This window comes from Antechinus flavipes, chromosome 4 (assembly GCF_016432865.1).
Source record: "Antechinus flavipes isolate AdamAnt ecotype Samford, QLD, Australia chromosome 4, AdamAnt_v2, whole genome shotgun sequence".
Classification (NCBI taxonomy): domain Eukaryota; kingdom Metazoa; phylum Chordata; class Mammalia; order Dasyuromorphia; family Dasyuridae; genus Antechinus; species Antechinus flavipes.
The window spans coordinates 335,273,299-335,298,114 of NC_067401.1; the positions used below are offsets into that span (position 1 = coordinate 335,273,299).

Below are 24,816 nucleotides of genomic sequence, written 5' to 3' on the forward strand. Positions count from 1 at the left end.
AACCCAGTCACTTAGTCCTGTTTGTCTAACTTTCCTTATCCATAAATGATCTAGAATAGGAAATGGCAAATCATTTCGAGAAAACCCCAAATGGAGTCACAAAGAATTGGGACGTGACCCAAACAACTAAATGTCATATGTGTAGCATGTAGGATAGAATTTTATTCTTGTCCCTTATAATTTCTTATGTATTATAATATTTTCCACCTTTTTTCAATTTGAAATTCTGAAGTGGGTCTTTGACTCAATTTGAACTCTTTCCCATCCATCCAGGCCTGCCCAATCTTTGTAACTTTTGTCCATGCCTTCCCAGAAGTTCAGCACAAGGGTCCTATGCATGCCCTTTCTTTATTCTAAGGGTACCAATCTGTAAGTCGGTATTTCTACCTGTCATTCCTCACTCTAACATTATATCAGTCTGTCTTCTTTTCTTGTCATAAAATTCTCAGATGACATTTACTCTTGTATTTCTTTAAAGTTCCTCATTAAGTTTATGTTACAGCTTGCTTATAACAAACATGTTCCTTTCCATTGTCCTTAATAGTAATTATTAATTCTTGAAGACTGCTATATTCTATGTTTCACTGAACAGCAAAAAAAGTTTAGCATTAAAAAAAAATAGGCCTTTGTTTTCATAGGAATTTGAAGGTCATTATTGAAGCTTTGCATTAATGCAAGGGGCAGTCCAGTCTTTATGTTCATCTCTAGACCCTACTTATTTTTTTCTCTGCTATTTGAATAAGGCTTTCACATTGATTAACAAACTCTGTAGGTTGTCCAGCCAAATCTATGTTGAAATCTGGACAATAGACATTCTCCATTTAATTGGTGTTTCCTTTGTATCCAGTCAGATCACATTCTTTTGATTGATTACAGATCTTATTTAGGAGACACTGAGGCATTTGCAATTTGATTCAGCATAGTATTATTTTAAATAAGTCATCTGGAAAATTTAATATCCACAGAGAATCAGATTTCTCTTCTATTTTGACTCTGTGGTGTATCTATTCCATCATAATGGATATCACTTTTTAGCAAACATCAATTTGTTTTATTTCACTTTATATTTATTTTCTGAAGGACATTGAAAATAATTTTTTTAAGTGTTATGAGATACTTTGTTGAAAAAGAAGCAGTATTTTGTTCTACCAAATCTAATGCTTTTTTATAATCAGTAGCTAGTATGATACTATATTCTTTATATATTTTTGTCAGTTATGAAATATTAAAAATATGATTCATTGTTGAATATCATTTCTGAAAACCTTTATACTATTGTTCTCATCAAACATATCCTTGATATATGCACAAATGACACTTAAGAATTTTCTAGAAATAACCGTGGTTTATAGGTTAGTTGTTACTGATATTTTCTTAGTCTTTTTTTGATGTTGATAAGTTCAAAATTTTTTTCTATGCCTTTAATATATTTTTCTCCTTCAGGTATTTGAATGTTAGTTTTAAAATTCCCTCTCAATTGTCTCTTTCAACATTGGTCTCCTTTATATACACATGGTTTTATTAGGTTGGCTTTTCCTTTTTTGTTTTCTTTAGTGCCATTTTTATCTTTCTGATAATTCACCATAGGCTGTAAAATTGAGATTTGAATGTAGTGCTTCCATTGTTTTTATTGGAGAAAACATTTTTAATAATATATTTAATAATATATATAATATAATATATATATAATAATTAATAATATATTTTAATAATAATTTTGTTCATATTTTTTACCCTCCTTCCATTTCCATCTTCATTATTCTCATAGAGTGACTTTGTTTCATTGGATATCTTGTACTCTTTAAAAACAAAATCTCTATGCCCTCTTATCCTTCAATAACAGTGCCAAGGAAGAAAAACACCATTGTTGATGATCTAAATGTGACATCCTTGTCCAGGGAGTAGTAGTGGATTTTTCTTGAGGAAATAAATCATTTCAACTTTAGTATCCTTCTTTTAGATTAAATTAAAGAAAAGAGAGACCTTGCAGCTAAATAGAATGGCAAACAGACACTCCTTGGGAGAGACAAAGAAAGGAATTGATAGAATGGGTTTTACAGAAAAATCAAGAGTAACAAGAAATATGCTATAATAGAGTATTAGATTATCATACATATCAATTCTGATAAGTATTTTTTTTTTGCTCTTTTTTTACTTTTTTTTTTTTTTTTAATAACTTTTTATTGACAGAACCCATTCCAGGGTAATTTTTTACAACATTATCCCTTGCATTCACTTCTGTTCCAATTTTTCCTTCTCCCCCTCCATTCCCTCCCCCAGATGGCAAACAGTCCTATACATGTTAAATAGGTCATGGTGTATCCTAGATACATTATATGTGTGCATAACCGAACAGTTTTTTTGTTGCACAGGGAGAAATGGATTCAGAAGGTATAAATCACCCGGGAAGAAAAACAAAAATGCAAACAGTTTACCTTCATTTCCCAGTGTTCTTTCTTTGGGTGTAGCTGCCTCTGTCCACCATTGATCAAATGAAACTGAGTTAGATCTTCTCTTTGCAAAGAAATCCACTTCCATCAGAATACATTCTTATACAGTATCGTTGAGATATATAATGATTTCCTGGTTCTGCTTATTTCACTTAGCATCAGTTTATGTAAGTCTCTCCAAGCCTCTACTTGCTATTCATCCTGCTGGTCTGATAAGTATTTGCAAAAAAGACTGTATTGCACACATCTCTAGCTTTATACAACAACACTGATTACTGATTACTGAGAGAATTAGAGAAATTCTATAAAGATTATTTATTGAGACTTTCCAGTTTAAATCAACATACCCTCTGACTTCCCTGAAGGGAAGAAGATAGCATTGAGGGAAAATGTATAGGAAAGCAAGGATCAGGAAAAAAATAATCAAAGAATTAAAAACTATAGAGTATACATTCATTTCCTTGCCTTTTTGCTTCCAGTCCCGTAACTGCACCCTTCATCCCCTACTCTGATGGTTGTTGACAACTTAATGCATCTAGGCAGCTCTATATATTCAACCATTATATCTTCCTAGCATAGTAATAACCCCTGTAGATTCTACTTCTTATTCTCAAAACAGTGAAAATGCTAATTGTTATTGGTAGAGATAGTTTTCTTATTTAGGAATTCCTTCTGCTAGTGATACCACAGATTCAGTCCTATATCTGATTAAATAGCTAAACTCTTCTAGCCTTCCTTGTTCCATACCGCATCTTTCTTCTGTCCCATTCAATACTTTACCAAAAAAAAAAAAAAAATCCATCATTCTTATCTTACTTTCCCTAACTTTGATTTTTTTCCCCCCAAAATAGCATCATATAACAACCCAGGTCTCTCTCTCTCATCATCATGTAACTCTTAATATCTCTTCACAAAGGAAACCATTCTGTATTGATTAGAAAATTTATCTAAACATAGAATTCTCTTGCTATCTGTCCATACTTTTTCTTTGTCCAAATGTCATGTATTACCATTATTATCTATTGGCTCATTGGCTTTATTTGACTTTTTCTCCCATTATGGTGAGATAATCAGTATCTGACAAGATTATTCTGTTTATATAATTCCTTTCAGTGGCACATTTCAATGTAGTAAACTATTTTTGATGAAATATAAGTTGAAAACTAAGAAAGTTTGAAGCTTAATTATATCACTGATTTTACTTCTGTTGTCACTTAGCCTAATTGAAAGATGATGAAATCATTTTAAAAATTTTTAGTTTGTTTGATTAATTAGACATTTATTAAGGATTCACTATATGCAAACACTGATTTGAACTTTTAATATTTGAATTTGATCTTTGATATTTGACTAGATTTATAATCTAATTGATAGAGATATAGGAGCAGTGATTCAAATTGTAATCCATCCATACCTTCTAACCCTGAATCATTCTTTTCTTTGTCTGCTATCTCCTACATATGCTTTCCTCTCAATATCTTGACATAGTGTAGGCTTTTCTAAATTACAAGTTCAATCATGTCTTCTCTATTCAGCCAATCCCAGTTATTCCTAATTGTCTCTAGGATTAAATATAAAATTCTTTGGTTTATAAAATCCACCATAACCTGCCTGCCCTTTACCCTTTCCAGTCATTCTTATTATCTTTTTATTTATACTTTGATCCAGTGGCACTGGCCTTCTTTTTGTTCTTCAAGCATGACATTCCATGTTGGGAGTTCTTCAAATTGAATGTTTTCCTTCCTGACCCAGATACCAGAAAGTCTTAACTCTTCTTTGCCTCTGCACCTTGGCTTTCTACTGTTTCAGCTTGAGTCCCACCTTCAGGAAGCCATCTCAATCTCCTTTTTATGCTAGTACCTTTTCTTTGAGTATTATCTCCAATTTATCCATATATAGTCTGTTTGTAATTGTTTTTATGCTGTCTTCTGCATTAAACTGAGATACTTGAGGGCAGGAAATGTCGTGTGTGTGTGTGTGTGTGTGTGTGTGTGTGTGTGTGTGTGTGTGTATGTGTGTGTACTTACGTGTATCCTCAGAGCTTATATGGCTTGTCCATAGAGGAATGAGTTATTTCTTTCTTATTCAAACCTATTATATATCACTGTCTTGACCTTTGGGTAAACTGTAACTTTAATTCTTCAGAATCATTGCTATCTGTTAATGTCATAACTGACAGAATATTTATTTTTTTTAATTATAGCTTTTTATTTACAAGTTATATGCATGGGTAATTTTACAGCATTGACAATTTCCAAACCTTTTGTTCCAATTTTTCCCCTCCTTCCCCCCATCCCCTCCTCCTGATAGCAGGTTGACCAATACATGTTAAGTGTGTTAAAGCATATATGTCTTAACAGTTATTTTGCTGTACAAAAAGAATCAGAGTTTGAAATAGTGTACTATTAGCCTGTGAAGGAAATAAAAAATGCAGGCGGACAAAAATAGAGGGATTGGGAATTCTATGTAATGGTTCATAGTCATCTCCCAGAGTTCTTTCGCTGGGTATAGCTGGTTCAGTTCATTACTGCTCTATTGGAACTAATTTGGTTCAACTGAAAGAATATTGAAATTAGAAAGATGGGGTTCATTTTAGCTTAGAGTATAAAAGTAACTGTTTTTTTTTTCCTTTTTTTCTGATCAAAGTCTTTTTTTCTTTAAAGCTTTTTAATTTTCAAAAATAATTTTTTGTCAATGACCTTTGTAAAACCTTGTGTTTCAATTTTCCTCCTCTTCCCTCCAACTTCTCCTCTGGATGGCAAGTAATACAATATATGTTAAACATGGTAAGAATATATGTTAAATCCAATATGTGCACACATATTCATGCAATTATCTTGCTGCAGAAGAAAAATCAAATCAAAAAGAAAAAAGTGAGAAAGAAAATAAAATGCAAACAAACAACAACAAGAAAAGTGAAAATGCTGTGTTGTGATCCACACTCAGTTCTCATGGTCCTCTCTCTGGGTATAAATGGCTCTCTTCATCACAAGATCATTGGAACTGGTCTGAATCACCTCTCTGTAGAAAAGAGTCACATCTCTCAGAATTGATCATTGTGTAATCTTGTTGTTGTCATGTACAATGTTCTCCTGGTTCTACTCACTTCACAGCATCAGTTCATGTTAAGTCAATCCAGGAATCTCTGAAATCATCCTGCTGATTGTTTCTTATGAAACAATAATATTCCATAAAATCATATATCATAATTTATCCTGCCATTCCCCTACTTATGGGCATCCACTCAGTTTCCAGTTTCTTGCCACTACAAAAAGGGCAGCCACAAACATTTTTACACATGTGGGTCCCTTTAACTCCTTGAAGATATCTTTGGGATGTAAGCCCAGTAGAAACACTACTGGATCAAAGGGTTTGAACATTTATGATAGCCCTTTGGGTATAGAACTCTGTATTTTTTCACAGCCTACATTGCTTCTCCTCTTTAATTTTTTTATCCACTTCATTATCCACCTGCTGTTTGTTAAAAAGGACCTTCACATCAGGGAGATAAAGTAGCTTTTATACATTCTCAAATGTAATCTAAGGAGCTATTTTCAAGAATTCAGGCCGTAAAGACCTGAGACTGAACTTGTATGTTAACTGTATAAATTCAGTAAAGCCAACCTATGCAAGAGATGTTATGGAGATAGAAATGACCGAACATAGGCAGTGGACCTCAATATAATGTATGAAGGTTTTAATTTTTAGTTTAACTTTAGGTTTTTTCTTATTTTTTTGTTTCCAAATCTACTTTTAACTGTTATGTCTTTCTTGATGATGATACCAATGGGCCAGTTCTTTGTTATTTTCAAGAAATATTTTTAAAATGTTGGAAGTGAGCCATTCACATATAATATTTAGGATAAGACAATGGATAGAGCACCATCCCTTGAAGTCAAGATGTCCTGAATTTCAATCTGATCTCAGACTATTAATACTTACTAGCTTGATATATGTGATAAATAGATAGATAGATAGATAGACATATATACAGATGGACTTAATCAAATGCTTTTTTAAAAATAATCAGCAAACATTAAGTTTAATTCTCAACACATCTTAGTCAATTACTATAGAGATGTGGTCTGTTTTGTAATATCAGTTGTAAAAGACTTCCTGTTTTCTTCTTATATCTTCAGGATTACTCACAAAGATTTTTCTCACCTAGGAAAAGTAAGCATATATCAGTATTTTTTATCCTGAATTACTTTTTTGTTCCAATACTTACCTAATCCTCTAGTATTCTCCCCTCTGTCATATTAATTAAGAATTCATAAGCATTTTTATGATTTTATCATGTTCAGCATTGACCTTCTTTGTGTACATATGGTTCAGCATCTTTTTTTTCCTAATTTTTTTTTTCTTAAGTGCAATTTCTATTTCTTTTTGGAACCATTTGGGATTCAGATATTTAGCACCCAACTGTGGTGTCATTAATTAGGGGGAGGAGTTTGATGTTGAAATTTTGAGAGAGCTTTTTGACTCTTCATCTATTTGTTTTTCTATTTAATTTTCATGCTGAAATGTCCTTAGGATAGATCTTGTTTAGTTGGACTTCTCATCAAGTTATTCTTCTATCTTGTAGTGCTGTAGGGGGTAGTAGCATTCATAATATTCCATCTTTGATATCTGTAAAATATGATAAGCACAATTTTATTCTAAATCTGTATTGCTTTTGGTTGTTATCTTCTCATTTGGAGAAGTAGATCAAGTTTGTTGATGGAATTTGTTCTTCTAAATTCATTTAGTTTCCTCAATTGAATTTGTTAGGTAGCATTAAGAAATAGTAATAGTTTGTGCTGATACATTTTTTAAAAATCCCATTCCTTATTTTTTACATCTTTAGTTGTTTTTAAAATAGGTCAGGTTCAAATTCCCTCAATTAGGCACCAAATTTTCTTATTTTTAATTTGCTTTAGTACTGATTTTGATCTTTGCTATAATTTATTATTCTAGTTAGGGAACTGGTGGAGAAATTACTCTTACAGAAAGTTATTTTCTATTTTAAATGTAATCTATTTTTAGATAGATATTTCTATGTATACATATCTATATAAAAAGGAAATATCTCTATATCTATCCAGCTAGCACTGGCTTGTCTAGGGCATCCCAACTCTCCTTTTAAAGGAAATATTTGTGATTAGAAAATTGCTCATTGCCTAGTTGAGGAGTCTCTCTCATCCTTCTCCATTCCTTTGTTTTTGTTTTGTTTTTTTATTTGTGTGTGTGTGTGTGTATTTTAAGGCTTCTCTGCCTGGACATAAACTTCTCTGGATATTGGCTTCTGTCCCATTCAAATATTATCAGGAACAGCATATGTAATTGGTAAAAATTGCTCTTTCCCCTCTTTTAGGATGCTTAGATACAGGCTTCCCTTTCCCAACTTTGGTAACTACTCAAGAAAATGAATTCCTGTCTAGCTTGAAGAACTTTCCTTTTCCTTTTGTAAAAGAAATATAAGCATTTTTGAAAAGGGTACCTATGGTATTTCAGTTTTGAGCAAAATAAAGACATTTTTATCAGTTCCTTTAGGAGTACTTGTGTATCAGAACATGTCAGGAATATCATCAAGGCCAAATAAGCAGAAACAAATTGTAAGATCCAAATGATCAAATATTCTAGAAAAGAATAGTCAGGTCATCAAAAGATTCTTGCTATTCAAAGTATGTTCCTGGTGTGTTGCCGAGTTTGGTGCTAGTGTGATGCTGACTCAAAGCATCACACTAATATGTTACTTTTCTTTTCCCCCAATGGAAGAATTTAGGAAGTTGTGTCAGAAGTATTTTGTAAAAAAAAATTTTTTTTTAGAAATTCATTTTAAAAAATTTTGAATCTTCCTCCCTTCAGCTGTATGGTATCAGTTATCCATGTGAAGTTATGCAAAACATTTTCATAGTAAATCTAAAAAAGAGAGAAGAAAAAATAAAGTCACAAAAGTATGCTTCAATCTGTACTCAGAATTACTTATGTTTTCTCTCGGGAAGCATTTTTTATCATGATCCTTGGGAAATGTCTTGGATCATTGGATTGATTAGAATAGCTAAATCTTTCTTAATTGATCATCTTTACAATTCTATACAGTGTTCTCCTGCTTGCTTCATTTTTTGTCGGTTTGTAAGGCTTCCCAAGTTTTTTTTTTTTTTTTCCCTGAAGCCATCCAGCTTATCATTTCTTATAGCACACTAGTATTCCATCACAATCATATATCATAACTTGTTCATCCATTTCCCTAATTGATGGGCATCCCCTCAATTTCCAATTCTTTGCCACTTCTAAAAGAGTTGTTGTAAACATTTTTGTACAAATAGGTCCTTTTCTTTGATTATATCTCTTTGGAATATAGACTTATGGTAGTATTGATATATCACAGAGTATATGTAGTTTTATATCCCTTTGTACATTGTTCCAAATTGTTCTCCAGAATGATTAGACTAGTTCACAATTCTACTAACAGTATATTAGTGTATTTAATTTTTCATATTCTCTCCAGTATCTGTCATTTTCCTTTCTGTCATTTTAGTCACTCTGAGAGATTTGAGGAGATACCTCTGAACTGTTAGAGTATTTTTTCATGTCTGTTGATAGATTTGATTCTGATCAGTAGTATTTTTAAAAAGAACTATGTGGACCTGAAAGTTTTCTTTCTCTCTTTGATGAATCAGAAAATTTTTGAGTAAATTGTAGTCTTTCTGTAGTTCTTCCTGATACTCTTCCTAGCTTTACCAGCTCAGCCATACAGTTGTTATTACACAGCAAATACTAACCAAACAATCCTTTAGTTTCATGGAACCCAAAGAACAAAGAAAACTTTGACTTGTATTCCCAGTATTCACCTGCTGAACACTGGCCATACTATTCACCGTAGGATAGGCTTATTGAATATGTACAGTAAGCTTGACTTTTTTGTAGTACTATAGAGAAGCAGGACCTGTGACTTCGTATTATTTATTTAATCAAGGTGAGATAAGTTTTAGTTCAGTACTAATTATTGTGGAATTCAAGACCACAGAGATTCTATTATAGAATCTGTAAAGTACAGGTCAGATAAACCCTCCAAACAATTGCTATATTTGAAGTTATAGTATATTTGAAGAAGAGGGCCATTTGAGTTAGGACTTGAATCCATGGTAGGAATCTTTTGGGAGAATTCTGAGGTAAAAAATCTCAAAGCTGGTTTATGATAATAGTAATTATTCCTTCTGACTAAAGAATATTTCAAATTTTGGATTACTAGGATTTGATTTTTAAAGTAAAAAAACTTAACATTCTTATTTGTATCATGTTTATCTATGAACCCAGCATAAACTATCTGAGTAAAGGAACTTCATGTTATTTATTTTTGTGATTCTACTTAGCACAGTGTATTATTAAGTGCACACTATAGCTTTGACAAATAATAAATTATACCTAGCTGCTGAATAGGAAGGATAAAAATATGGTAGAAAATAAAAAACATGCTTCTTTCATTTCTTTTTTTTAAAGATTTATAAAAGATATATTTTTTAATCTTGATAATTGCTTTTTATTTTCAAAATTTTTTCTTTTCATGCAAAGATAGTTTTCAACATTCACTCTTGTAATTCCAAATTTTTCTTCCTCCTATCCTCCACCTCATCTAGTAGACAGTAAGTAATCCAATATAGGGAAACCGTGTAATTCTAATAAATATATTTCCACATTTGTCCTGCTGTACAAGAAATATCAAATCAAAAAAAAAAAAGAAAGAAAGAAAGAAAGAAAGAAAAAGAAAAGCAAGCAACAACAAAAAAAGTGAAAATACTATATTGTGATCCACATTCAGTTCCCATAATCCTTTCTGGATGCAGATAGTTCTCTGTCATAAATCTGTTTCACCTCTATTTTTCAATAAGCAATATTCATTGATCATCTACTTTATGTAGATATTAGAGATATCAGAAGCTTAAAAAAAGGCTTGTACAATTTGTTTTAGTGAAATACTAATTAGTTTTGGAACAAATTATAAGATATATAGAATATACCATACTGATAAAATTTAGTGATGTCAATTCTAAGAAATTCGGAGAATGAAAAAATTATTGGGGGTTTGATGAGTTAGCAAGCCTTCATGCAAAAGGTATAACTTTGTACTTTAAAGAAAGGGATTTGTTTTGCTTAGATTAAAAAAATTAAGAAGGGGAGGGCATTTTTAGTATTGAAAATAGCATGAATAATGACAATAATAGATGTCAGTATACTGTCATATCTGTCTGGAGTTAGAGGTTCAATTTCAGGAGTAACTCAAAATAGTTTGAAAGATGTGATAGACCAGATAATAGTGGGTTTTGAAAACTTTATTTAAGAATTTTAGACTTTGTGAGATATATAGTTAATGAACAAAAAGAAATGTGTTTTAGGAAGACTCATTGAGCCACATTGTTCATAATTTAGAAAATAACCTGGAACCAGAGACAATTTTCCTGGACCCAGGAATGAATTAATAGGAATCTAACTGAAGTAGTAATGAGAATCTAAACTGAAGTAAAAGTAGGATTAGAGTGAAAGGAATGGGAAGGGGATGAACTCCATTTACACTTCAAAGGGTGGGTTGCTAGACCTTTTTATTTTTAATTAAATATAGGAGAAGGGGGAAAAATTATGAAAAGATGGAGAGAGGGCACAATGATGACTCATTCTAAGAAATATAAAGGTCATCTGTCCTTATCATGGATAAGCTTTTAAAAACTTTTTTTGTTGTGACAAATTTAACATAAATTATTTTCATAATAATAATTTACTAATGTAAAGTTATTTTTGGTAATTTTATCAAATGACAGTAATATATGAGATACCCATCCATATACTTTATAACCAAAAGTGTTTCTTTTTCCATTTTCAGGGAGCCTTTTATCATTCTTTCAGGTGGTTTGTCCTATGATACTGTAGGAAGGAGACCTTGTTTAACAGTTATGCATGGAAAAAGCACAGCTGTGCTAGAAATGGACTATTCAATTGTTGATTTTCTTACACTTTGTGAAACACCATACCCAAATGGTAAGCTACATAATAATATTCTTTATTCTTTACTTTGTCCAGATTTCTGATTTCATTGGCAGAAGAAACTTAATGAATGCAGATAACCAACTATTCTGCCCATTACATATGATCTTAAAGAGTTGTCTGGGGCACTGAGAGGTGAAGTGATTTGCCTGGGTTTAAATAGCCAGTATATGTCAGAGGCACTACTTGAATTCCAAGACTGTTTCTCTAGCCACTGTACCATATTGCCATACTGTCTATTCTGCCTTTGCTGCCTCTTATTATCCAATTCTGTATGGTTTTTAGATGCAGGGTCTGTATTATAAGAATGTTCCATAACTCATTCTTTCTGATAACCTTTCGGGGGAATAGATACAATTGTCTCAACTTCTAATTTTTCTTTCTATTTCCCAGGTCCCTTTATTCTTGGGCTTTGTTTTTCATTGCATGCTATGGAACGATTGCACTATTAACTTTTCTCCATCTTAAGCCTTTTCTTTTCACCTCCCTTCTTTCTTCATATGTTCAAGACAAATTAATTTTCTTCCAAAGACACTACATCCCTCTCTGGTTTTAACCTTTTCTTTTCACACCATTGATGATAGGAAAGGTTTGAGTTGTCATGTTTTTTGTTTTCTGGTGCTGCTTCCAAATCCTCCCTCTGCCAATATGACTTCGGAAGCCTTTCCTTTTAGGTTTAACATATCCACCTATAGTACACTGTCCTGATCCTTTTCACTGTAGATCCACCAGTCCAATTATTGTTGCTTTTATTTTTTTTTAACTTAATAAGTTTTATTAACTTCATTGTGGGATTAAAAACTTTTTCTATTTAGTGGTTAAGATTTATTTAAAGTTTCTTTTCAACACTTGATTAACTGTGGAAAACAGTTTTCTGAATGAGACTATTTCTACTTCTTCAATGAATCACAGCACCTTATATGGAATGCTGGAGAAACTGAGTCAAGATAAAGATTAGAGAGTATTTAATAATCTATTTGAAAGGGAGAGATTTACTGGGACCAAATGGATCCATGGTTGAATGAGACTAAGGTCTCCAAGAATCCAGCAAACAATGTGAGTTCTTAATGACCTATATACACATGGCTCAGACTCAAGGGGTATACTGAGGCAGGGGCAGAGTCAGGGTACTGAGAGCAAGAATGGGACTCTGATAGGATGGGGTGAGTTTCTGGAGGATGACATAATGGGGGAGTCACCCTGGACATGCGGAGAGACATCTTGATAAAACAGTATCTGACATTCTGATAGCTTGGAATGGGAAGAGGCATTCAGATATTCTAAAACATAAGATCTTTTATCCTTATCAAATATTTTGATAAAGAGGGAGGGGAGGTTTTGCAAGACTGAGCTTTGAGCTAATAATTATAAACTGAAGCAGAGAAACTGAGTCAGAACTGGATCAGGATAATTAGGAAAACTGAGTCAGGACAATAAAAGAGAACAGTGGCATAACATTCCACACTCTCTCTCTTCTGAATATTCAAATCATTGAATTACCTTCCTCTAGAAGGTCTTAGCACTATAATTTTGGACCAACCCTATGTAAAGCAAATAAACTAAACTAAAATTAAAAAAAATTACAAGGACTTATGGCAAGGATCAGTCTCTCCCTGATATCCCAGAGTTTTAGCATAAAAACAGCATTCCTCATTTAGGGAGACACACAGGCCTCTCTGTTACAGAAATAGCAGGTCCTCTATAGTTGGGGAGCATCTCAGCCAAAGAATCCAGTTTGAGATGTACAGTTCCTTGTGAGTTAGGTCTGTGGTTATTTGTGCATTTAACTCAGCTTCTGCTGAGTTGCAGTGCTCAAGACAATCCTTCTGCCCATTCTAAGAGGGCACCCCAAGTCTATCAGGGATTCCAAAAGGCGGGGGAGAAGTAGGGCCTGGAGTAGCTCCACCTGTCCCCTCTCAGTAGAATAGGAGCTGCTACTAGGAGGCAGTATTTTGAGCAAATTATGCAGTTGGACCAAGGCAAGCAACCCTGAACTATTAGAGACGAGATATCAAAATGCTGAAATACTAATTAAGGAACTGGGGTAACAGGAGTGGAGAAACAGATCAGAGAGACTGCCAATCCTAGGACAGGTGTCTGATTTCTGGTTGTTTCTAAAAAATAATCCCCAAAACTGAGTCTGCCAGGGCAATTCCAGCAGAATAAGGGATTTCAAAGTTAAGACATAACTAGCAAATCATAGTCCAGTAAATTTTAAGCCAGGAGTAAAAATGAAAAGGATTGTTTAAATAATCTCCATTGCAATCTGAACTAAAGAAATAGGGGACGGGGCAGAAGTGTCTAAGAAAAATATCATTTTTTCCCAATTTCCTGACCAGTTTCAACCAGTTTCCTTCCTCCCTTTCTACCCCCGCCTCTCCCATGGAAAATAATTATCAAATGATCATTCCACATATAAATCCCAAGAGTGAATCAAAATTCCTGTATATAACATACTAGTACAGTAAGTTTTCTAAAAATCCCTCAAACATACAGCAATAGTTAAACAGTTTTAACAAATTCCAGTTTTAACAAATCTTAAACACAGTAACACAGTTAAAATTTTAAGAATAATTCAACCACTTTCTCACTCCCCCTGCTTCCTGCTGATGAGATGCTCAGTCCAGGGAGGGGGGTGGGCATGGCCATGCTGCCTGCTACCAAAGCTTCAAATGGGCTGATGCATGTCTCAGAAGCAAGTCAATACCTGTAATTTTGACCAAAATCTAGAACAAAAAACACAAATCCTACAATTAAAGGTTAGGACAAACTGATACAGAATGTGAAGAAGCCAGTATGAATTAGCCAACAGCTTCTCAATAGATAAAACAACAGTTAGGCTTTTGTTGTCTCATTATTTAGAAACCTTTAAAAACTTGAATATCCACAGACACAAATATTCAGCAATAGATAGATGACCAGGGTAGATACTTATTTGCCCAATTATTTAGATATAATGATTACATATAAGCAGATTGGAAACAGCAAGGTATAACTTATAACCAGATTGGAAATAGCAAGGTATGACATAAGTGAATTGCATTAACAGTTTCTTATTGACCATTGCTCTGATCATAGAAATCAGTCACAGGAGGAAAAAATGCAGGGACACAACCAGCAAAACAGGATAAAATAGCTTTAATTCATTTTTACTCCATTTAATTGTCTCACTAACTCTCAGAGGGTGGAGCTTTAAAACTCCCAAATAGCATTAATTATAAGCCCAAAGAATTTTACTTCTAATAATAAATTCTATTAATCAAGTTTCAGACAGATCCTAAACAGATATTTACCATAACCTTATATTTATAACAGTAAGAATTTGTCTCAGTATGTTTACTTCTTTCATATCTAAGTAAATGTTTCCATAAGTGAACATTATACATACAAATTAGTTTGCATTTAAAAATACCCAATACATAGACAGATATTCCAAATTACATTTTGTCCATAACAGAAACATTTTCTTTTTTTTTTTTTTTAATAATATTTTATTTTATTTAATAATAACTTTATATTGACATAATTCATGTCAGGGTAATTTTTTTTACAACATTATCCCTTGCACTCATTTCTGTTCCGATTTTTTCCCTCCCTTCCTCCACCCCCTCCCCTAGATGACAAGCAGTCCTATATATGTTAGATAAGTTACAGTATATCCTAGATACAATATATGTTTGCAGAACTGAACAGTTCTCTTGTTAACAGAAACATTTTCAAAAGGACAAAAAAAATATTATTTTAGAGGCTCTTTAAATGACTTCAGGATGACCCAATACAATCAATACAATCCAAGAGGTTCTTAAAAACTATTAAACTTTTAGAAATACCATAACCTCATATTGATAACAGTAATAAATTTGTTTCAGTAAGTTCACAAGTTATCTTTCATATTTAACAGAAACATTTTCAAAGGAACAAGGAAAAACTATTACTTTCAGAAGCCCTTTAAATGATGGGCATAACCTCAGGATACAATCAATTAAACTTATACAGAATACCCAATTCTATAGAAAATAATCTGAAAAATTCTTTAAAATATCCTTTAAACCTTTAGAAATAGCCCTACCAAATTATAGATCAATTAACTTAAAAGCGGGCCTGTGTCTTGAAAACTGGAACACACTTAGTGTGTGTGTGTGGAATTCCATGTGACCACCTGTCCCTCCAATCCACCTCCAAAGAGAGAGGGGTGAGGGAAAATGAGCTAACATTCACTCCAGGCTAACTAGGCTCTCCTTAGCTGAAGTAGCAGAGAGCAGTGGGGGTCAGTTTAATCTTCACCTTTGAAGACAAAAGATCCCTAACCCATCCCTTTAGTGGGGTGAGGGTGGGGGGTGAGGATTTCACGTGGCCACCCTTCCCAATGGATTTTTCCCAAACTCCGACTTTGGCCAGTGTTGAAGCTTTTAGAAAAGTCTGACCTGTCTTTACCTAATTAGAGACATGTGACCCTTTTCAGGTAAGTTAACAGAACTTCACTCCAACAAGTTCTTAAGACCTTACATTCAAAGATAATGAAATCTACCCTGCATAGGCAACAGTAAAATTATTTCCCACAAATTAAAAACATCCTAAAATCTCTAATCAGCTGTTTTCTCCAGTCTGAGTTTCAGCCAGATAAGGTTTTATTGCTCTTCACTCTAGCAGGATCTGAAAACCTGCTTCAAGGAAAAACTGTCTGCCTTTTTATTCCTCTTACAACAGGTTAAAAGTTGAAAATTGCAAGCAAATTTTAACCAATTCCCAAATTTCTTAATTTAGCAGAGCTCTGAACCAAACAAGTCACAGACAAACAAGTCACATACAGACATTGAGCAGTTAGAACATAAAACAAAACATTTAACACAGACCAGGGGCTATCTGGAAAGGATAGCCCAGAGGGAAGTTGTCAGCTCCAGAGTCTTTCCTCCCAGAATCCAAATGGAGCTTTTTTTTTTTTTTTTTTTTTTAATAATAAAGCCAGATGATGTCTTAAAAAAAAAAAAAAGACACCCAGATTTATACTCTGGAATGCCCAGAATTGTGCCAACTGCACAAAGAACCAGATGTGTCTTTAGACACCAAGTAGATTCTCCTGCATCCAGAGGATCCTACTCCCAGAATTTATGCTCGTAAAAAAAACATTTCATTATTTTGGGAATCCAGATGCTAGCACAGACAGAACAGAACAGGTCTTAAGACATCCAGACTTATTCTCCCTTGGCTGAAATGGAGGTGTCCACCATCAGGCACATTTGTGTCTGGAAATGACTCTCTTTCCCAGAGGCTCTGGAAAAAAATCCAGAGGGCCAGCCTCTCCAAGCAGAGAATCCAGATTCCCAGCTGTCCTGAGACCCAAGGCAGAGACCCGGAGGTCTCTTATCTCTAAATATTGCTCATTTTCTAACATCTTGGTGGGACCTTCAAAATGTAATGCTGAAGAAACTGAGGCAAGATAGACATTAGAGAGTTATAATATTTTATTTAAAAGGGAGAGATTTACTGGGACCAAATGGAGCTATGGTTTGATCCCAGCACTGAATGAGACTATCATCTCCAAAAATCCAGCAAACAATGTGAGTTTCTCAATGACCTATAGAATATACACATGTCTCAGACTCAGGGAGTATACTGCGTCAGCGGCAGAGTCAGGGTACTGAGAGTGGGAACGGGACTCTGACAGGGTGGGTGAGCCTCCAGAGAGGGATGACATAATAGGAGGAGGCACCCTGGACATGGGGAGAGGCATCTTGATAAGATGGTATCTGACATTTGGGTAGCTTGGGATGGGGAAAGGCATTCTGATATTCTAAAATATAAGATCTTTTATTTTTATCAAATATTCTGATAAAGAGGGAGGGGAGGTTTTGCAGAACTGAACTTTCAGCTGATAATTATAAACTGAAGCAGAGAAATTGAGTCAGGACTGAGTCAAGATAATTAGGAAAACTTTATCAGGACAATAAAAGAGAACTGTGGCATAACATATATAATATTTTGATGAAGGAAAAAGCTTTATATTTTAATAGAAATCAGGGTATCTACTAAGTCCAGCTATTTCCAGAGCATCTGAATTTAAACAACTTATCATAGAATATAGACTGAGGAAGGGAATGAACTCAAGGATTACCTGAGGATCATTTAAGTTAGGATAGTTTTAAAAACTAGTCAATTGTTTTAGGACATGGGAAAGATCATAGTTATTGAGGTAATAATGTTTTATCATCTCCAGTCACAGGATAATGAGAAGCATGGTATATTTAAATTCATATGGCTTCTACATTGATTGCTTTTCTGTATTTGCTTACTTTTCATTAATTTTCACAAGTTTACCTATGCTTTCCAAAATTTTTATTATTTACCATTTTTTTACAGTGCAATAATACTTCATTACTTTCATGTGTCATTTGTTCAGACATTTCCAAATTGAAGATCATCTATATTTCCAGTTATTTGGAAACATAAAAAAATGGTATTTGATATATATATATATATATATATATATATATATATATAGTATATGAAACCTACCTTTATTTGACTGCCTAGCTTATATGCTTGCTATGTAAGCATAATTCCTGAATAATTGAACCACATCTTCAATAACAGTTCCTTTCTACAAACTCATTTGCTGTTTTCATTTTTTCTCATTTTTGCTGATTCAAGGGCCCTCCTTTTTTTCTTGAAATTTTCTATTTGATTCAGTTAACTATACTTTCTTGTCTTCTTCAACTTCTACTCTTATATTAGAGGACTTTAAATATCATTACCTTCCTAATGATGAACTTGACCTTCATTCCCTTTGAACCATCCACAGGGTTGATTATACTTTAGATCTCATTATCTCATAAATGTATCACTTGTATGATTTTCAAATTGATATTTTCACCTCTGATCATTTATTTCTCACTCATCCTCACTCCTCCTGAATATTTACATCCTTATAAGAAGCTTAAATCTTTCTATTCCTCTCTGTTTTCCCAGTCTCTCATTGAATCTCACTTTGTTGTCAGTATTAACTCTATGTTAATGAATTCTTTTAAAATCTCTTCTTTTCTCCCCCCTCACATTTCCCCAAATCCCCCCGCTTTTTATATGAAAAGAGATATTTCATCTCTTTTCAGATTGCTCCTGTATATGTCATCATCATCTCAAATCTGCTCCACATTTTTCAATTTTTTTTGAAATCATTACCAACTCTGGTTGAATCCACATCAAGGGTAAACCTTGACTCTTCCCTTAACTATCCTACTCCTCCCAGATATCCCCTTAATTCAAATCCTTATCATTTTTGCCTGCCCTAATATAATAACATCCTAATTGGCCAGGCTTTCTTTTTTTTTTTTCCCGTTAGGCTTTTTGCCTCTCTCTTTTCAGTCTGCCTTTCACATAGCACTAAAACAATTCATCCCAAGGTACAATTCTGGTTTTTTCATATCCCTGATAAAAATAAAAAAAACTTTTATGCCTCCTCAGAATCGTAGGTAAAAATAAAGTCCTAAAATTTAAGGCCTCTACATATGACTCTTTTTCTAAACTTACTTTGTTTCACTTATATTCAGTAATTCAGTTTTGTCACTAGAGTTGAGTACTTGTGGTTCTCAGAGTCATTACTACATTAACTTACTCATTTATCCATTCCAAAGTCTTCATCTTTCTTTAAGGATCATTTCTAATATTACTTCTTCAGGAAAAGATTTTTCTGATCTCCCCAATAATTGGTACTATCATTCTCTTCAGTAATCTTGTATTATATATATATACATAGATATACATATTTGTGTATATGATAGCCCTTATAGGAATGAAACTCTTCAAGGACAAAGTCTGTTTTATAAGTTTTAATTTGTTTTCCTAATAATAAGCCTCATTTATTTTACTATTATTTTGTTGTTATGGTGTAAAAGCTTTCAAAAACACATATAATTATTTGTATAAGTATCCATTAAGAGATAGCCAAAATTATCATTATTCCCCATTTAGCTTTCAATATATCTATCAATAACAAGCAAAAAACAATTTGATTTTTTTCATGTAAACACTTGTATAGCTATGATACTGAATTGGTGATAATTGTGTTTATAAATATTCAGATTTGAATTTAGGTTTTCTTGATAATATATAGGCATAAAGATTTGAAATTATGAAAGTCATTGTATTAGCAAAATCTGCTGTATAACATATGAAGTCTTAAGTTAATTGTTGGGGAATCAAAAAGTTAGAAAAAAGGTTTTGGCAAAGTTAAATAAATGACAAGTAAAACTGCAATCATGAAATTTCTAAATTCCATTCTATTTTTTTTTTTTTTAATGTTTTAAATTTTTTCTTTTGTTTTGATATTTCAGATTTTCAAGAACCATATGCTGTGGTTGTCCTTCTGGAAAAAGATTTAGTACTTATAGACCTTGCACAAAATGGGTAAGATTTGTAAGTTTGGAGGTAACAAAAAGATTCATTTGTAATAGAATTCGTTATTACAGTTCTGTAAAACTGATTTCAACTGAGCAGTTTCTGAATTATTTTCCTTGCTTGAATTTGAAGAAATGCCCTTTCTCTGATGAAACTTTCTTCTTTCTTGTGAATAAAATTATTACTTCCCAACATTGTTTTTATAACAAATTCCAGAGGCCTTCCTTTAACAGTCTACAGGAAAAATATCATTGCTGTTGTAGAACACACACACACTCACACACACACACACACACACACACACACACACACACAGAGACACAAAATCATTAGAAGATTCATATAATCCTGTATCATATATCTTTATCTCAGTTGAATAGTTTAGTTAAATAATTGAGAAACCAAGTAATAATTCTTTCACAGTAGGTCTGTAAAAAGATTTTGTTAGTGAATCTTAGCATTATCAAAATTTCATTTTTGTTTTTATATATACCCATTACTATAGTGTCAAATACAAAGTAGGTTCTTAGTAAATGCTTATGATTTATTAAAAAGTGACTTGAACAGTATAAAATCAATAGTTAAGCTAAATTGTAAACACTGTAGTATGTTAAAAAATTAAGAAAATATTTTTATTTTGTCAGTACAAAGTTAATTTTTTATTTTATATCATCTGTTTTATCTATAGGGATCTTCTATGTCTCCCTCTTCTCTCTCTTCCCTTCCCTCTCTTTATTAAAAAATGTTGAGGTTAATTAAATATAAAATTCAATAATAAATTTAATTAAATACAAAATCTTATTTAGGAATTTGTAATGAGTATAATGGAGGTTCTTTTGATCATTTTGAAGAATTCCTATTGCTTCAGGGTCTTTAAAACTCTAAATCATTGTTTATTTAGCAATATGTACATAATAAGTTCTTTAAAACCATATATTTTGTTCATTCAAAAGATTTCAAGTTAGAAAGGAATATAACTTCATTCCCTTTATTTTATCATTCCCTTTATTTTACCGATGAGGAAACTACTCAATAAGGATCTTTTTTAGTTAAGTTTGAAGTTGGCTATAAGACAAGAAGAGACAAAAAAAATTTGCATCTTCAAGTTTTGTTATATCTTTTATTTATACTTTTCTAAAAACCGTTTTTGGACATACTTGGAATAGTTCTACATTTCAAAGGGCAATGATTTAAATAATACTTCACTATGATAAAAATACACTTACATTAATAGGGTTGCATTTAAAAAATAGAATAAAACTTTAGCTTAAATTGTTTATTTCACATTCAAATTGTTGTGTTTGTTTTGAGGATTGTATGGACTTTAAAACTATTACAGAATTTTGATTATCTTGAACTTACCACTGTTCCAAATCTAATAATAAGCATTTAGATGAATTTGCATTTCTGTTTTGCATTTAAATACTAAGTGATTTTAGTTTCAAATTGAATGTTCTGATTTAAAATTTTTTCTTGTTGTAAAGGTATCCTATATTTGAAAATCCCTATCCCTTGAGTATACATGAATCTCCTGTTACCTGTTGTGAATATTTTGCTGATTGTCCTGTAGATGTTATCCCTGCACTTTATTCCGTTGGAACCAGACAGAAACGCCAAGGATACAGCAAAAAGGTACTTTGTATTTATTTTTTTAGCTTTTAGCTGAATCAAATGAATCCTGTGGTACATTTTTATAATACTAATTATTTTCTTATAGGAATGGCCCATTAGTGGAGGTAACTGGGGACTGGGTACTCAGAGTTACCCTGAAATTATCATTACGGGGTAAGTAAGCTTCTAATTTGACTAAATCAGTAAACTTTACCTGACTATGATTTTGTTTAGTTCAAACAGTCCTTTGCATTGTGATTTTTATGTTATGATTTTATTAAAGATAATTCTTTGAAGGGCATGCTATTTTGACATTAATTTTAATCTTTTTTCTTTATGGCAAGGCAACTCTTACTTTTTTGAAATTAGAAAATGATCAGGCAAAATTTAAAGTTTGACAATTGTTATTTTTACTGAGAAAAACATGTATGAATGTTTTTGCTCATTTTTTCACCACATTCTTGCTTCATATTTAATTTCATAGGCATGCAGATGGATCTGTCAAGTTCTGGGATGCCTCTGCAAGTAAGTGATTTAGACAGTTTCAAATTATTTATATTTGATGTGTCAAATATATACACATTTTCTTTGTAATTAAAATATTATTAGGTTTCTAGATTCTTTAAAGTAATCTTTTTAGCAGTTTACGAATTTTAGAAAAGTTTAAATGAGATTAGCTTTAATATCCCAGGTTTAAATCTTTTTCCAAACTGACAGTATTTAGCACAGAAAAAAGCCTATGATTTCATCTTTGTGAAAAATCAAAATAGCAAAATTTCTCCATCTAAATACATCACAATCAGTAACACTTTATCTACTCCTCCATGATGACTCTTATTAAATATACCTGTGAGTATATTAATCAAGAGCAATCTCAAAAAAAGTATAGAATCTTTCATTTACTTCTGTTTTTCTTTTTCTACAATATAGAAATATTTGAAAGGAGAAAACCTTATTTTTATTGATTGTGGAATTTTCTAAATAATTTCAGGACCTATTCCTAATGTAGGTCACAAAAATGACCTTTTTTTACAAATAGATTTAATATAAATGATCCTTTTTTACAAACAGATTTAATAAAAAGTGATACTTAATTTAATAGTATTTTTTTTCCAAATGTAAAGGTAGTTTTCAACATTTATATTTTTGTAAGACTGTGTTCCAAATTTTTTTTTCTTTACTTCCCCCCTCCCTAAAACAGCAAATAATCTAAGTTAAATATGTACAATTCTTTTTTTATTTTTAAAGCTTTTTATTTTCAAAACATATGCATAGTTTTCAACATTCATCCTTGCAAAACCTTGCCATCCAAATTTTTTTCTCCCTCACTTCCCTGTACCTCCTCCCCTAAACAGCAAGTAATCTAATGTATGTTAAATACATGCAAATCTTTTCTTCATATTTCCACAGTTATCATTGAGCAATTCTTTTATATATATTTCCATATTTATTATATTACGCAAGAAAAATCAGACCAAAAGGGGAAAAAAACATAAGAAAAAAACAAACAAAAGGTGAAAATCCTATGCTCTGATTCACATTCAATCTCCCTAATTCTTTCTCTGGGATGCAGATGGCATGTTCCAGCCCAAGTCTATTGCAATTGCCTTAAATCATTGCATTGTTGAGAAGAGTCAAGTCTACCATAGTTGATCATCATACAGCTTTTATGTTACTATGAAGCATTTCCTTAGTAAAATTAGCATGTACTTATTGGAATTCTTTAGAGGTCCAGTTGATAATTGGATAATTCTAGGATAAATGTGAGATATTTTGCTAACTAGGAATATGTAATGACAATGTGTAATGGTAATGATTTTTCTTTTCCTATAAGAAAAAACTTTATTTTTTGTCCATTTTCTTGTATACGTGGATATTTACAAATGGTGTATGTACATTGTTTTAATCTTCCACCATCTTATACATATTAAACAAGTGAAATTTTCAAGATATTAAAACCTCTTGTGTTGTTAATTAAAAATGTAGCCATATATCCATCTGGGTCATATACAGAAATCAATGTAACCATATATCTATCTGGACCAGATACAAAAAATATCATTTGGGATGAATGATATTCATTTGATCAGAATTAATTAATGATACATAGTACTTGAATGAATAATGTATGTAGAAGTATTTATATATAATATTAATTTGTATAACGTTTTTTCTTTCCAGTAACACTTCAAGTACTATATAAGTTAAAAACATCTAAAGTATTTGAAAAATCAAGAAATAAAGATGACAGACCAAACACAGACATTGTAGATGAAGATCCATATGCCATTCAAATAATTTCATGGTGCCCAGAAAGTAGAATGCTGTGCATTGCTGGCGTCTCAGCACACGTCATTATCTATCGATTCAGCAAACAGGAAGTAACAACAGAAGTGATTCCGGTAATACTCCTTTGATTGTGTAGTTTCCAATGCCTACTTTTTTTTTCAAGTTTATGAACTATTTAAAGCCCTTTTGCTATGAATGTTGTTATCCAAATTATAATGTCCAGCTAGCTTTCTGGAGGACTAGTCAGGGATAAAGTCCAAAGTCTTTATTGTCTCCTTCACAGTCTATCTCCTTCACCTGGGGCCAGGCTAGTTTTCTGGGGGACCTTGAGATGGGCCTTGGTTTCAGTGGAGGAATGCAAGAGGCAGGAGAGCCACCAGGATTGGAGATGGAATGTCTTTCTTCCAGCCCTTATTGGCTCTTATATACCTTATTGTAATTACATCATTATAGCATACTGATTATGTGTGAACTTAAGGAACCATTATATCACCAAGATAAGTATTAAGTATATGTGTAAATTAGATAACCATTGTCGCATCAATTCCTCTGAGTTAACATCTTGTTTCAAGTATACTTCTCCAGAGTTCTGGCTCTACACCAAAATTTAAAACATCAGTGGATATTTGTGAGAATTACTTAGATAGGTATATTTAAGTACTTTTTCTAAGGTCTTTTGCTAAAGATTGTTAAAATTAAGGGGTTTTAATCTTTTTTTTTTTTTTTTTTTAATATATCATGGACCATTTTGGCATTCTGATGAACCCTGTAGACCTGTTCTCTGAATAATGGTTATAAGAACATAAAATTAAATACATAATATTAGTAGATTAGTGAAATGCAATTAACAAACTATTAGGGGGAAAATGTCCATGGCTTCTAGGTTTTATTTTATTTAAGTCTTTAGGCAACAATTTTTTTTTTAATTTTCTAAGTTCTTTTTTAAAATTTATGCATCACTGAGTTTTCTATTAACTTCATATAAATTATGTTCTAAAGCATAATTGCTTAGAAAAAACTAAGTTAGAATTGGATATTTCCTTTTGCTTCCCAAGTC

The 24,816-nt window shown here is 32.3% G+C and overlaps 1 protein-coding gene across 1 annotated transcript in view; it reads left to right on the forward strand.

The window, feature by feature from the left end:
- STXBP5 (syntaxin binding protein 5) overlaps window positions 1–24,816 on the forward strand; it is a 199,145-nt gene that overhangs the window by 105,813 nt on the left and 68,516 nt on the right. Inside the window, exons 10-15 of the mRNA XM_051996743.1 lie at window positions 11,308–11,462; window positions 19,796–19,868; window positions 21,344–21,491; window positions 21,577–21,644; window positions 21,955–21,995; window positions 23,652–23,872. Coding sequence (XP_051852703.1) covers window positions 11,308–11,462; window positions 19,796–19,868; window positions 21,344–21,491; window positions 21,577–21,644; window positions 21,955–21,995; window positions 23,652–23,872 — 706 coding nt within the window. The remainder of the gene's footprint in view (window positions 1–11,307; window positions 11,463–19,795; window positions 19,869–21,343; window positions 21,492–21,576; window positions 21,645–21,954; window positions 21,996–23,651; window positions 23,873–24,816) is intronic.